Source organism: Pagrus major, chromosome 21 (genome assembly GCF_040436345.1).
Source record: "Pagrus major chromosome 21, Pma_NU_1.0".
NCBI classification, from domain to species: Eukaryota; Metazoa; Chordata; class Actinopteri; order Spariformes; family Sparidae; genus Pagrus; species Pagrus major.
Window position 1 is genome coordinate 9297697 of NC_133235.1, and position 14301 is coordinate 9311997.

At 40.0% G+C, this 14301-nt stretch overlaps 4 protein-coding genes across 4 annotated transcripts; 3 read left to right on the forward strand and 1 right to left on the reverse strand.

Moving 5' to 3' along the window:
* Positions 1–40: 40 nt before the first annotated feature.
* nedd8l (NEDD8 ubiquitin like modifier, like) lies at positions 41–1765 on the reverse strand. Its single transcript, XM_073490641.1, has 4 exons — positions 1608–1765; positions 746–793; positions 580–662; positions 41–467 (listed from the first exon to the last, which is right to left on the reverse strand). Exons 1-4 carry the CDS (start codon positions 1623–1625, stop codon positions 344–346), a joined length of 273 nt encoding a protein of 90 aa, XP_073346742.1. The 5' UTR covers positions 1626–1765; the 3' UTR covers positions 41–343.
* A 729-nt stretch (positions 1766–2494) lies between these two features.
* Positions 2495–5434, forward strand: LOC141016346 (zona pellucida sperm-binding protein 3-like). The gene is made up of 9 exons (XM_073490642.1): positions 2495–2587; positions 2668–2852; positions 2928–3031; positions 3109–3200; positions 3278–3458; positions 3544–3646; positions 4387–4475; positions 4864–4955; positions 5036–5434. Exons 1-9 carry the CDS (start codon positions 2521–2523, stop codon positions 5209–5211), a joined length of 1089 nt encoding a protein of 362 aa, XP_073346743.1. The 5' UTR covers positions 2495–2520; the 3' UTR covers positions 5212–5434.
* Positions 5435–7218: 1784 nt separating this feature from the next.
* LOC141016347 (zona pellucida sperm-binding protein 3-like) lies at positions 7219–9244 on the forward strand. Its single transcript, XM_073490643.1, has 10 exons — positions 7219–7324; positions 7405–7571; positions 7697–7800; positions 7895–7983; positions 8061–8241; positions 8330–8435; positions 8533–8618; positions 8782–8873; positions 8957–9033; positions 9112–9244. Exons 1-9 carry the CDS (start codon positions 7258–7260, stop codon positions 9019–9021), a joined length of 957 nt encoding a protein of 318 aa, XP_073346744.1. The 5' UTR covers positions 7219–7257; the 3' UTR covers positions 9022–9033; positions 9112–9244.
* Positions 9245–11535: 2291 nt separating this feature from the next.
* On the forward strand, positions 11536–14269 carry LOC141016300 (E3 ubiquitin-protein ligase RNF212B-like). Its single transcript, XM_073490582.1, has 12 exons — positions 11536–11635; positions 11766–11818; positions 11923–11997; positions 12271–12377; positions 12466–12568; positions 12673–12701; positions 12795–12835; positions 12951–12975; positions 13372–13423; positions 13853–13910; positions 14050–14080; positions 14194–14269. The coding sequence occupies exons 1-12, from the start codon at positions 11536–11538 to the stop codon at positions 14267–14269; spliced, it is 750 nt and encodes a 249-aa protein (XP_073346683.1).
* The last annotated feature ends 32 nt before the right edge of the window (positions 14270–14301 follow it).

Below are 14301 nucleotides of genomic sequence, written 5' to 3' on the forward strand. Positions count from 1 at the left end.
CTTGATGTGTGGGTGCGTGTGTCAGAGGACGACACGAAGATCAACTTCAGCATTTATTCACAAGCAAAAAGACCACAGTGTTCTCAAACTGTCTCCTGTACTGCATGGGTGCCTGCATCAACTGGTCAAACTCAGAAAGCCTATGTGGGTTTACAAAAAAAACATCTACAAAGGAAATATAACGTCCTTTTTTTTCTTTTTTTGCTGTTGTTGGGTGATTTTTTTTTCTTTTTGTTTGCGTCGCCCGGGAGCGTGGGATTTCAGATCTCTGTGCTGTAACATGGTTAGACTGTGACAGACACCTAAAGCGTTGGCACTCAGCTGGCCCCATTGCTACAGCCGCTCATGACGAGCTGGAGAGGTGTAAGCAAGGCCTGTGGAGCGTCGAGCCGCCTCTTAGCGCCAACACGAGATGGAGCACCGAGCCTCCCTGGATCTTGTAGTCTGCAGCTGTCTTCTCATCGTTCCTGAGGAGCAAAGGAGAGAGAGAGCGGAGAATGGTTTAGAGAAGACGTGTAAGAAGAAGAAAAGTAAGAGGATGTCACAGCTACTACAGAAAAAGATGATGGAGGAACTCACATCTGTTTTCCACTGTAGATGAGTCTTTGCTGCTGTGGAGGGATCCCTTCCTTCTCTTCCACCCTTTCTTTAATCCGCTCCACCTTCAGTTAAACAAATAATAACACATTCAGAAAAAATTATAGCACCAGTGTGTTGTTTCTTCTAAATCAGAATCGCATCTCACCTTGTCTGTGGGCTCAATGTCGATCTCAATTTCTTTTCCAGTGAGAGTCTGAAACATAAAGTTACATCAACACCAGCTTTGGTTTCTGAAATGACACACAGTCTGCAAATTCTGTGACCCATCAGATTTTGTGACATAATTAGGAATTTCATGTTTTTTAAGAACCACACAAAAAGGATGTCTTCAGGGATATTTAGCTATAGATAACTGTAATTTATGATTATTTTCATCATGGATTAATCATTCCAATATTTTTTATATTGATAGATTGTCAGTGTATAAAAAAAATCTGAACCACAGTGACGTATTCAAATGTCCCGACCACACAGTCCGAACTCAAATATATAGTTTACATGAATGCAATACAGGGACCGTTTGCCACAATCGCCTCAAATGATTGATCCATTATTTATCCTTCGATTGATTAGATTAATCGACTTTTCGTTCCAGCCCCAAGTAACAGAAGAAACTGGTTGTGCTATCTATAGGGCGCTTGTACACCTGCTAGTTTATCCTCAAGGGTCACATATTTTGTTGCTACACCGGTCAAGGAATTGGCTAACCTGCTTTGGTGAAGTTAGCAAGCTATCAAATAACATAGCTACTGAATGGCTACAAGTATTCACAAAGAGCCGTATGCTAATAGCTAACTGGCAGCTCCACTAAATTCATAGCAGAAAAACAAGCAAATATTAAACCAATGTAGCACAGAACGATATACATGTTTGTTCGAATACAATTAGTGACTGCAGCAAGGCCCCGAAATAAATTAGCAAACCGGTAAGTCATGTTAGCGGGCTGCCCAACAAGAGCAGCTACGGGCCGGCGGAGAAGAGGATAATACAAGATAAAACAGTCTCACCTTAACCTTGATCAGCATGTTGAATAAACAATATACTACAATTCGAAATTATATTAACTGCTTGCAGACCAAAACACTTGAAACACTGGCGAATTACAACCACTTGTCTGGCTGGCTTGAATTTACTTCCTGTGTACAACGCTAAACGGTCCGGACGTGACGGCGTCAAAGCATACGGAAGAGTGGTTCCGCTCTGAAGAGTAAAAAAAGAAACAAGTCTGCTGTTTCTGAGCTCACAGCAGCAGCTTTCACATGGACAGAAATGTTTAGATCGTTTACTCAAGAAAAAGCAGAAATATCACACTGTTAATATATTCTAGTGAGTAAAAGTAAAATAATTAAAGTGGTAGTAGCTCAGCAGCAATATAAGAGTAGGCCTACACTACAGAGTGTTATTTCATATTGGATCATGTTTACTGATGGATTGACATGAAATCATTTTAAATTTAAGTATTTGTTCGAGGTGGAGCTCATTTTAACTATATAACTTACTGATGAGTAGTTGAATCATTGTATTTTTTTCATTTATTTATTGATTATGTTTTGTATGTAAAGTGATCTGTAAAGTAACAAGTAACTAGCTGTCAAATAACTGCAGCAGAGTAAAAAAAAATACAACATTTGCCTCAGAAAAGTGGTAAAGTAGATGTATAACGTATGGTTAAGTAAAATGAGAGCATAAATGAATTAAAAATTATACTTTAGTACAGTACTTCACATAATGTACTTAGTCAAGTTCCACCTCTGCATCTGGAAAACACCCTACTATACACATGTAACTGTAAGAACACACCAGCTTCAGAAGAAACTGACTGACTGGTGTCCTGCTCCCACACACATGTTGATCATTCAGCTGATTTGGCAGGAAGTCTACAAATTGTGTCACTTCCAGTCTGATCTGGATTATTCAGTCATGGTGCCTCATCTCTACCTAGGTGTGATAATCTTGGCTGTTTTTGCAACGGCTGTTGCTAATGCAGGTATTTTTCACGCATGTGAGTAGATATGTGTCTAAAGTGCTTGATATAAAGAAACTAACACCATGAGAATTGGTTTGCAGAAATCAATGTAGTCTGTGAAAAAGACTCGGTGAAAATCACATGGAGGATCAGTGCCGAGTTGGTGCCACATGCAGCTCGTCTCTTCCTGGGGAACTGCATGCCGTCTCAGTTGAATGTTCTGCCCAGCGGAGAAGGGGAGGCACACTTTAACTACAAGTTTACAGACTGCAAATTTAAAAGACGGGTAATGTTAATGCCTTGTTTAACCAAAAAATACCGTTCAGCCTCCTGTGTCTTTTAATAACCTGTTTCTCTACAGATGACTGGAAAACGTCTGCTCTATCAAAATGACCTGACCCACAGGCCACATGCAAAGTCCAAACCTGCAACCTTTGTGTATCCCATTGAGTGTGTTCATAAAAGGTAGAGTGCCTTTTTGAGTGAAAATCCAGTTTGATTAAAGCAGAAATGTGAGCTGAGAAAATGTTTGTTAATTCCAGACCTGAGGGGTGGATTCCTCCTTTTCTGAACCCTGGATCAGGTGTTTCTGAGGGCCGAGGCGGGCTGGTCTTCCACATGGCACTCCTCGATGGTGAGTTCTCACACTACCAAATGCAACATGTGGATACTTAAGGACACATTTTAAGCCTTTTTTATCTCCCCCTACAGAGCAATTAACAGGTGTAGCAAAGACAAATGTCATCCCACTGGGCTCGTTCATGCCGATATGGGCCGCAGTGGAGCAGAAGTCCCATCAACCTTTGCTGCTTCTCATGGAGGAATGTGTGGCAGCCACAACACCACAGCTGCAGCCTGACAGCCAGGTTTACCCCATCATTAGCAACAAGGGGTAGGAGTCAGATGCTGGTTTGTCTTTTCAATAATTGTTCCAGAATGGAGGTTGTGTTGCTTCACTGAGATTTGAATTTCTGCAGGTGTCTTCTGGAAAGCATGAGGGGAAACTCTGTGTTCCTGCCTCGGTACCACTCGTCTGCAGTCATCCTTTACCTACAGTCCTTCAAGTTTGGCCTTGGAGAGGTGAGCGGGTGAATGGTAACTGCTTTAAAGGATAAATTCACCCAAAAATAAAAATTCAGTCTATCTATTCACCAACAAGCAGATGGTGAGTTGAGTCATGTTTCCTAGTCCACAAAGCATTTCTGGGGCTTCACAACTGAATAACGTTGCAACATTCTCTTAAACAACTGAAGTAGATGGGGGACTTGTTCAAAAACTTAAAGAATAATGGAAAAAATGCATAAAATGGCTCCATGCAGCTTGTCCAATATAAAGGTCTCCAGAGGCCCAGAGATTCCAAATTGATGTGGAAAGACCATATTTACACCCTCAGTACATGGTCAAGCTTGTGCATCCACTTCCACAGACAGGGTGTGCAGTAACGCTTTTAGCGTAGCAGCTAGAGTAAGATTTCATCTTTAAAAAGGGTGTAAATAACATCTTTTCAAATCAATTTAGGATCTTGGGGCTTCTGAAGACTTGGGTTATACCATATGAGCTGTACGGAGCCAGCGTTTATTTTATTTTTAGTTAGTTTCTTTACATTTTCGAACCAGTCCCCATTTACTTCAGTTGTTGCAGTGAATGTTGCAACACTGCTCAGCTCCAGACTGTTTCGTTTTGTGGACCACAACTTCGCCCGGCTTTCCATCGGCATGCATGGGAGTAGATTATGACTGAATTTTCATTTTTGGGTGAACTTATCCTTTAGGGATATTTTTCTCACAACAAACTTTGACAAAGTGTTACGTTCTCCTCAGGTGTACATTCACTGTAAGCTGGTTGCATGGGATCCTGAAGTTCTTGACGAAAGCAAGAAAGCCTGCCACTATATAAAGGAAAATGGGAGGTAGGTCTGATCATGGATTAAGGAAACAGTTCACAGCAAGAAGGCCATAAACGTATTTTCCACAGTATGAAGCTTGAGCTGGACACTGCAAAAACCCAAAATCTTGCTAAATATACTTCTAGTTAAAAACATCTTGTACAGAACATGCATCTAGTTGTGCTGTATTTCTGAACTTTATATAAAAAGCCAGGCTTGCCTCCAGTCTTTAAGCTCAGCCAGACACGACTGGTATCGATATTCTTTACTGTATACTCATTTTTTATTGCACCACATTTATATGGCAGCTTACTTATTGGTTGCATAAGGGTTTTCTTCAAGGTTTTCCATGTGTGCATGATATATAAAGTATTATCAACACCGTGCTGATATGGTGACTGTTCTTTCTCAGATGGGAACTACTCGACGACCCCTTTCAGAGCTCCATCTGCAGCTGCTGTGACTCAACCTGCAGTTCCCGCCCCAGAAGATGGGCCGACTGGGGTAACGCTTTTCTGCCAAATTAGGTGTTTGTTTTTTTTATTGTGCCTTTTTTCTCATGAATGTATTTTTCTCCTTGTCAGGATCCCACGGCTTTGGTCACAAATCTGTTTTGGGACCCCTGATCATTGTGGATCCGTCTGACTCACAGGCCCTCATCATACCACCGGTGTCTGACTCAGGTGTATTGACAAGCATTTCATTTCAAGGTCTCTGTAATCACTGGACGTATGTATTAAAGTTCTCAACATTTTCTTAGCAGGAAAGCCCAGTGTGACCTGATGGAGATTCTGTGATTGTGCACAACAGAGGCCAGTACAAGATGGCCTAAGGCTCCTGGTTTACTAAATGTCGGAAACTTCAGCTTTATGTGATCTCAACTTAAACTGTTTGCAGATTTATTTGAAGCTGCAGTGGTAATTGCCAACGTCATGCATCCATCTTAAACCCTCTGTAAAAATAAACCTGGTGTAAAATCCTGAGTTTTTGTTTTATTGCGTTTGGTAGCAGTGTCTTTGTCCTGTTTATCCCTGCAAAGGACACCAGACCGTAGCACTCGATAACTGCTGCTTTGCTTTAGCTCTCCATAAAGTCATCACAACTCCAGGGAATAAACTGAAATAAAACGCAAGTATACAGCCTTTATATTAAAGTCCTAGAGTCACATACTGTGTGTCTCACTCGAGCTGTGACCTGCTACACTGTTGCCCATTTCAATGTGGTGGTAAATGTCATGTCTTGTAAATACTTGTCCTAGTTTATCACTAGTGTTTACTTTGTTGGCCATTTCAAGGCAACTGGCTCACAATAAACCTCAGAATTTTGCTTTACAGTTATTAAAGGACCAGCTGAATTATGTCTCACTTATAATATGGCCTTCACGTCCTCAGACCTATATTTGCGTCCCACATGATTTAGAGGATGTAGCCCCTGAGTTGAGACGCAGTCATTTTTTCTTTCTTCTGATCTTCCAATTCTAGCTGTGAATCATGACTTCAGTGCTTTATCTTACTTGTGCTGAGGCAGCTTTTTTAAAGTGCTCTGGTTTGATATAAAAATTGTCAGTCTGTGATTTATTTGGTTAAAGGTGCAATATGTGAGAATTTTCATTAAAATCTAATACAAACATTATCAACAAAATGTGATGTAATCACAGTTGTGATGCTATGTCTGTTAGTGTTGCAGAGAGTTGGCGTGTTAACCAGATAGCTCGATCCTCCCTTGTCCACAGCTCTTTTGTTAGTGGTGTAAACATTAACAATCCCCCAGTGCTCTCAACTCCCAGTCTCGACTGCTAGATGTACGGCTAACCAAGCTAACTAGTTACAGTTACAAGCTACATTTTTAGCAGCAGTTAGCAGTTACTCTGGTGCTGCCCCCTTTTTCTTTTGAGCATGAATTGGACAGGTGGCCAATTCATGGAAAGTAGGCATGGGGGTGAAGTAGATGGGGACTTGTTTTAAAATGTAAAAAAACACACAACTGAAAAAACAAAACAAAAAAAAACATAAAATGGCTAACACTTTTAGCTTAGCAGCTACTCTCTGGGCTTCTGGAGACTTGGATTACACTGGACGAGCTGTATGAAACCATTCTACGCTTTCTTTTCCAGTTGCTTTTTTAACATTTAGAAAGTCCCCATCTACTTCAGTTTTATGCTGCGACACACTTACTGCTCCAGAAATGTTTTGTGGACTACAAAATTTCACCTTACTTTCCATCAGCATGCGGGACAGTAGATAATGAGCGAGTTTTCAAATTTGGATGAACTGTCCCTTTAAGTCAGCAGCTGAATGTATCTTGGGGTTTTTCTTACTTTTAAATCTAAAATCAATGATAGATAGTGTTAGAATGCAAGGGCAACTGTTTCCATTGTAAAAAGACATTCTCTCTGCAAGGATACACTAGTTCACACTCTATTTACAACTTAACCCATATTTACTGCCTGCATCATGGGTGCAAGGATAGTGATAAAACGCTTCCCTTGCTGCCTGAAATTGAACTCATACACTATTAAATGATCTCATAAACATGATACTTAAATGTGTAAAACGTGCCACTTCATAATGCCTTTTCATGACAACCAAAAGAAACTAAATGTGATGTCTGTTAACATGTCACTGATCAGGCTACACCATACCAAAATGGCTTCAATGTGTGTTGTAATAACTTGCTCTCTTGCTAATTAGCCTGTGGCTGCTGCACCTGAGATTGATGAACACACCAGGTGAAAGTGATTTCCTTGATTGATGCTTCCAAGTCAGGAATAAAACCACCCTCCAGTGTCAGGAGAAAGTGTTCAGTCATGATGGCTTTCTTTTGGCAAAGTGCGCTGCTTCTGAGCCTGGCAGCTGCTGTGTCAGTGTATGCAGGTAATATTCCAGCAATTTACCATCTTTAACTGGAAACTGATGAGCTGCAACCTGAGCTCTTTGTGTTGCGTCTCTTACAGACATGAAACTGGACTGCAGACCTGACTTTGTGACTCTGGTGTGGACGGAGAGCAGAGCCCAGGCTGACACCTCGCTGTTCCGTCTGGGTAGCTGCTTCCCAACCAGCGTCTCAGCCAGGGAGGCTGTCTTCAGCGTGGACATCAATGATTGTAACTTCATGAGGATGGTGAGTCACCACGTTTTGTCCACTGGAATGCACCAAGAGTGCACTCTTGCTGTTTTTTGTTTAACCATTGGGGCACCAGGTCAAGAATTTTCTGCGGTTTACCAGCCATGTGCTATCTCTCATAGGTTACTGGGAACCATCTCATGTACACCAATGATCTGACCTACGTTTCTTCTCCTGATTCTCACATTCTACCCTTTGAGCACCCGGTTGTCTGTGCATATGAGAGGTGGGTCTTCAACAGTACGTCAACATTAAAATTAACAGATGCAAGTGTTTTAATGAAAGCAGTTGCTGTACTTTCTCTGCTTTGTTTCATCCAGGCCCAAAGACTGGTACCCTCTGATTTATGACCCAGTGTTTGACACATACGGTCAAGGAGATATGGTGTTCCACATTGGACTTAAGAACGGTAGGTGTAAAACATGAGCTCACCGGAGATTTCTCGCAAATTTCTCCTGTAACTTTCATCTCTTTTTACTGCTACAGGTGACTTCTCAGGCCCTGCTGAATCCAGTAGTTTCCCTCTGGGCTCTTTAATCCCCATCATGGCCGGTGTGGAGCAGAAGAACCATCAGCCCTTGCTGCTGCTTCTTGAGGAATGTGTAGCAGCCTCCACACCAGAGCTGCATCCTGAGAGCAGTATATACCCGATAATCACCAATAAGGGGTACTCTTGTCACACTGGGAATAGGCACTGATGTAATGGGCTTTTTGATCATGGAAGTAAACAAATAGTGTGTTCTTTAACCATACAGATGTCTTGTGGACAGTAAGATATCGCGCTCAAAATTTGAACCAAGGCAAAAATCGTCGGAGATCCATCTGTCCCTTCAAGCCTTTAGGTTTGCTCTCGGAGAAGAGGTAAACTAGCTTCGTTCTAGTCATTTTTAGATGCAGGGCTTTATTGTTCAAACTGAAATGGTATCTGTAAATACTGTGTCCTGCCTCAACTCGACAGGTGTTCATCCACTGCAAACTGGTAGCTTGGGATCCCGTTGGTCTTGACAACACAAAGAAGGCCTGCCACTATGACAAAGAGCACGGGTAAAAATGTCACTTTAAACTGCATCAGTGTCAAATTTTGATAGCAATTTTTCTCAATGTGCCATCAGGTGAGCCAGTTAAATGTCCTCAATACTTATTTTGACCACTGCAGTTAATAGAGATTTAAGAATTTACTAATGAAGACTTTCCTCCATGAACTCAGTTGGGAGCTTCTGGACAACGCTGCACATAGCAATCTTTGTGACTGCTGTGAATCCACCTGCAAGTCCAGGTGGATGAGGAGCACAGCATCAGGTATTTGTACAACATCTGCTGTATTAAACTGGTGTCATTCGTCGTACTATACTAAGAACTGGAATTGAATTTTGTTTCTACAGGGAAGCATGGAATAGTACACAAAGCAGTCCTTGGGCCACTTACCATCACTGATGTGAACTCCTGATTATATATCCAGGTAAGAATGTTTAATTTTACTTTGCAATAGATGTTTATCCTTCACAATTAAACATTATTTTTTATTCTCTCCCAACAGGAATGGGTCCATCTCTCAGACTGGTACTTCATCTGATTTGGGTTTTTATTCTTGGTTTTCAAGCTTCTCAAAGCTTACTGCCCGTCTCTGAATTTCAGATCGTAGTCTGGCCATTAAAGATGTTTCCAAAAGACTTGAATGCTATCAATTTATTTTTACAGTTTTGTGTAATGGTCTGAACATGGTGTATTTTCATGACTCCATGTTGTCTAAAATCTTCCAAGGTAAAACTTGTTATGAAGATCTCCCTCTCCTGATCAAAATTTCTTCCCCAAAACTACAGAGTGCACCTTAACATTGTAAGCATTCAAAGAGCGGGACTAGCCCATGAACTCATAACATTTTCTATGCTAAATAGATCAAGGTAATTTTTCTGAAGTCAATCTTGACTAGACTTTTTTTTTTTTCTCCCTATTTTGTATTTTCCAGCACATCCAACATCTTGAATGAGATAAAAGGAAGCTACAAAGAGTTTTCTAAAGCCAAAATTACCCACAATCCACCATTTCTCTGAAATAAAATAAATCTACTTTGGTTGATAAAATTAAAGTTGGCATATTTACACGATGCCCCTCATGTTAAACTTGATCCAGAAAGTATCTGTTGGCATGGTGATTTTAACACACTCAGACATGGAGGGCGGGTCTTCTGACGTCACACAGCCAATCAGAGCAGAGTGGGGCGGGGGCGGGACTGCTGCGAGCCGGGTGAAATGAATGTTGTCAGGAGAAAACTTCAAGACTTCTGAGCAGGGTCACAGGTAATGTTAGCAAAATAACAAAACTGGGAGAGCAGATAGTTTCTAGCCAACATGTTACAAAGTTTTTAGTCCATTTCTTACCCTCTGTTTGTCAGTATTGGGCCTTGAATCTTTCATAATTTAAGCTAGCTAGCAAAGCGTTTGACAGCTAAAACCGTTAGCAGTGTGGTTAGCACCGACTTCACATTAGAAAGGTTGATAAACACTGTCTCAGTCGCACTATTGCAGAGTTATACAATGATAAACTGGCTGAGCTGTTACTGATGTGATAAATGGGCAAAAAAAGAGAGAAATCCAGTACTGTGAAGCATTGTCATTAAAAGCTTATTAACAGTTATGTACATACTGGTACACTACATGGCCAAAATTAAGTGGACGCCTATCAAAATTTGCCACTGATGCAGTTTAAAGTGACATTAAGTGTACCAGCTTTACTCAAGATTTTAGAACCTGGCTGCAGGGAATTGCTCCCACTCAATCTAAAGAGCGTTCATGATATATTTAGAAAAATAAACAAAAAACAAAAGTACAGTATATTACCCCTTTTCGACCAAGGTGGTTCAGGTGCTGGTTTGGAACTAGTGCCTACTCTGGAACCAGTTCTTTGCATTTCGACAGCCAAAGAACTGGCTACCGGCCAGGAAAACTGGTTCCAGAGTGGCACCAACACTTTGCTGGTCTGTGGGTTGGGTTATCATGACCAAGAACCAACTAAAACCACTTATGGCTGCCATTTGTAAAAAACACAGCTAGTGTAGCTTCCCCTGACTTATCCATGAGTGAATAAACAAAAATTTTTAACTATTTTCACTAATCAAGCAACAGTGGTCCACGGACCAGTCATGTTTGGATGCCAGTGTAGGCATGCAAAGCCAGAAGTAACACTTGTCAATGTAGTTATATTTGTTCTGAGTTCCACAGCTCCATAGTTGTTACTAGCAATGCTGGGAAATTGGAGACGTATATAGTGACAGAATGATGTGACTCTACAGTGGCTCTCATGCACGTGGAAAAGCAAACCGGTTCCTAAAAAGGTTCACAGGTTGAACCAACTTTGAACAAACACTAGCAGCAGCCCAGAACCAGCACTTAGTTGGCTATGGTCAAAAAGGGGGCCTATGTGACCTAGGGTTGCAATGGGATGAAATTTTAACAGAAAGATAACCATCTCAGAAAATATAGAATACAGTATTACACAATTATTTTTATAATCAAATACAGTTACAGTTACCCTTACATTAATGAAAACAGAAGGGTTGATTAAATGCTTATATATAAAATATATATATCTACACATATATATATATATTCTAATAACACTAATACAGTACAAGATAAGCAGTACGTAGATTAGAGAATGGATATGCTACACTTTTTTCAAGGTCAATTTTCATAGCACAGTACAACTTGAAACGGGTATGCTCAGGGCACAAAATTAGCACCAGCTAGCATGTTGGTGAAATATGCAAGTGGTTGGTGGATTTGCTTCAATCTATTGGCTGGCTAGCCAGCCATTTGGCCAATGGACAAAAACGCTACATTTTGTACCACTCTTCTGTACACATACTTATGACCATACACTGTAATATTTAATGTTACATAATCCAATTTTTGTATTGCAATCTTGTGTTTGTTTGCAGTGGATTAAACCCACAGGAGTAAAAATGGACTGGTTCCACTGTAATCAATGCTTCACAAAGAGAGGGTCGAAGTTTGCTGTGTCCAGCTGTGGCCACATCTGCTGTGAAGCATGCATTAAATCTAGTAAGACAGGTCTATACTATCTGCTTTGCATAATAAATTAATTTGCTTCACCTTTTGACTATAAGGATTTAACATAATGGCTTAGATAAGACAGTTACAGGCTTTGTACGCCTCTTGTGATTTCCCACAGAGCAGTGCAGTGTGTGTGGGGCCAGCTGCAGCTATCTGCCCATCTCAGACAAGGTTGGTGAGTTTGACATCTTCACTGCAGGTTACTATCCAATGCCACCAACAAAGATTGACCTTTTATTCAAATGTTTTATATCTGCATGTATTTTCTATTTCAGATGAAGCCACAGGAAAAGGTTTTTTTCAAGGACCCTGTGAAGCTCATCCAATCACGGCTGGAGCACATTTCACAGGTCTGTCTCCTCTGTGCAGAGGTCACCCGAGCTCCCTCGCTGCTGCCCTTTTTAATTGCTATACTAGGATGTATAAATGTCAGAGCAGTCAGTCAATTAACAACCAGACTGAGTCATTCAACAAGAGATTGTTTCAGTTACAGTGGTATTTGGCAAGATTAAAAAGCATCACTTCAGGATCACTTTAAGATCACTGGTGAATCCCTGAGCTATACTACAAAAGCTGAATCTCAGTTACATAATATTTAATTGTGAGGTCTCCTTGCTCCACAGATTTCTCTTTTTCAGCGGACACAGATGGAGAGAGTTACAGCGCACTACAAGCATAAGTCAGTCGAACTGGAAAGGCGTCTGGAAGAAGTCACCAAACAGGTTTCCAGGTGATTTTAATATTTGTTATTGTTGCTCCGTGGCTTTGTAAATAAAACCCGATTGCAACGCTATTCTTTCCACATCTGTCATCACAAGGCAACTCTCTGAGCTGAAAAGAGAGAACGCTGACTTGAAAAAGCAACTGTTAGAGCTAAAAAGGGAGAATGCTGAATTGAAAAAGCCACTTTCTCAGAGGAGGGTAAGTGTTCCAAAAGTCTGATAAAGACAGAGTTCATGTTGACAAAAATGCAGGCAATAAGTTACATTTCTAATTTATTCTACACACTTTACACTCTACCACAGGTTTCTCCAGGACAAGTTCAAATAAATGGGTAAAAAAAAAAATTTTTCAGGACTTCAGGAACAAACTTTCCAGTATTTACATTTTAAAACGTTTGAGTAACATCTTTTTATCTCATATATAGTGCTCAAAGGATGTCACTTCCTATAGCCGTCACCTCCCCAGGTAAACCCAGTGATTGAAATTGAACTGTTACAGTAATTGTTTATAGTCTTGGTGGCTCATTTAAAATGTATCTATTCAAGTTGATAAGGATCATGTGCGTGTTTTCTTTGACCAGTTATCCCTCGTTCAAGAGCCATGAGGTATGTATGACATTGTCTTGCTGTACTGAATTTAATGCTCATCCTATAGTGTACATATATCTACACCTTATGCAAGGACTGCCATGAGAATATTGCTTCTGAGACCTAGATGGTGTAGTGTAAGTAAAATGTTTGTGACAGCAGGAGTCAGTACCTTAAAAAAGGGATGAGGAATGAAAATGAAATCGTCTCAAACATAAGGTTTAGTCCTACATTAATATATATATATATATATATATATATATATATATATATATATATATATATATGCTTAAACCATGATCTATTATTGTGCTTTTGTATATAATTTATTCTATGTAACTTTTTTGTCTCTTAAAATTAATGAATGAATCATCGCAAAATATTTTGTGCTCAAACATGTTGTCGTGGTGTTAGTCACTTGCAGGGGTGGGGCAGAGAGAGAGCTCCCAGTCTGTCCTCCCTTACAGTAAGTCTATATGTAATGTTTTTTAGTCCTACTATAGAGTATTTTGCAAAAAATGTATATATATATATATATATATACACACACACACACACACACATATATATATATATATATAAACTTTCAGACCCTTGCTCACATATTATTAATAGTTTGACAATACAAAAATCTTAACCCAATGTCAACTACTGTGAAGAGCTTTTACTACAGCTTTCCAGAAGGCTTCATCTTACTGTCTTGCTCAGTGGATGGGGTTACTTCTGTTGTTAAACAAAATCATTTGATGGTCCAGAATTAATTCTGATGCTCAGTAGTACCAATTAAAATGTCAATTATCAACTCATTATACAACACCTTGAAATATTTCATTTGGTTTCAACTTTTGTTCCAGAAAATAAAGAAAACACTTTGACCTGTTTCTGTTTTTGTCAGACTCCTGGATCAGCTACCTCCATTTCTAGCCATAGTTCTCTTCATGAACATGTAGACAGTAAGTGTGTTTGAAAACTTGTTTTTGTAGCTCTACTTTAGGTTCTGTGAATATACACTATACACTGTGCTTAATAAACTTAGAAATTAAATGCATACCATCCATGATAAAAATTCTTTCACCTCTCTGTTTTAAAAAGGAACGCCCTCGTCCTTTAACACTCCAACAAGGTAAGAAATGCTCTCTAAATTACTCCTGCCATGAAACACATATCACATTCCTAAATTAACATTTTACATTTTCTCATGTAATGGCTAAGTCAGTCCGTTTCTGTCATCCTCAGAACTCAGCGTCAGACTCCTAATGTTTTCCAGTTTCAGTATGTGAGTGGACTATCAATACAGTCACCCAGGCGTTAATGAAATGGCCCCCTGGGGACAGTTTTGTCAGT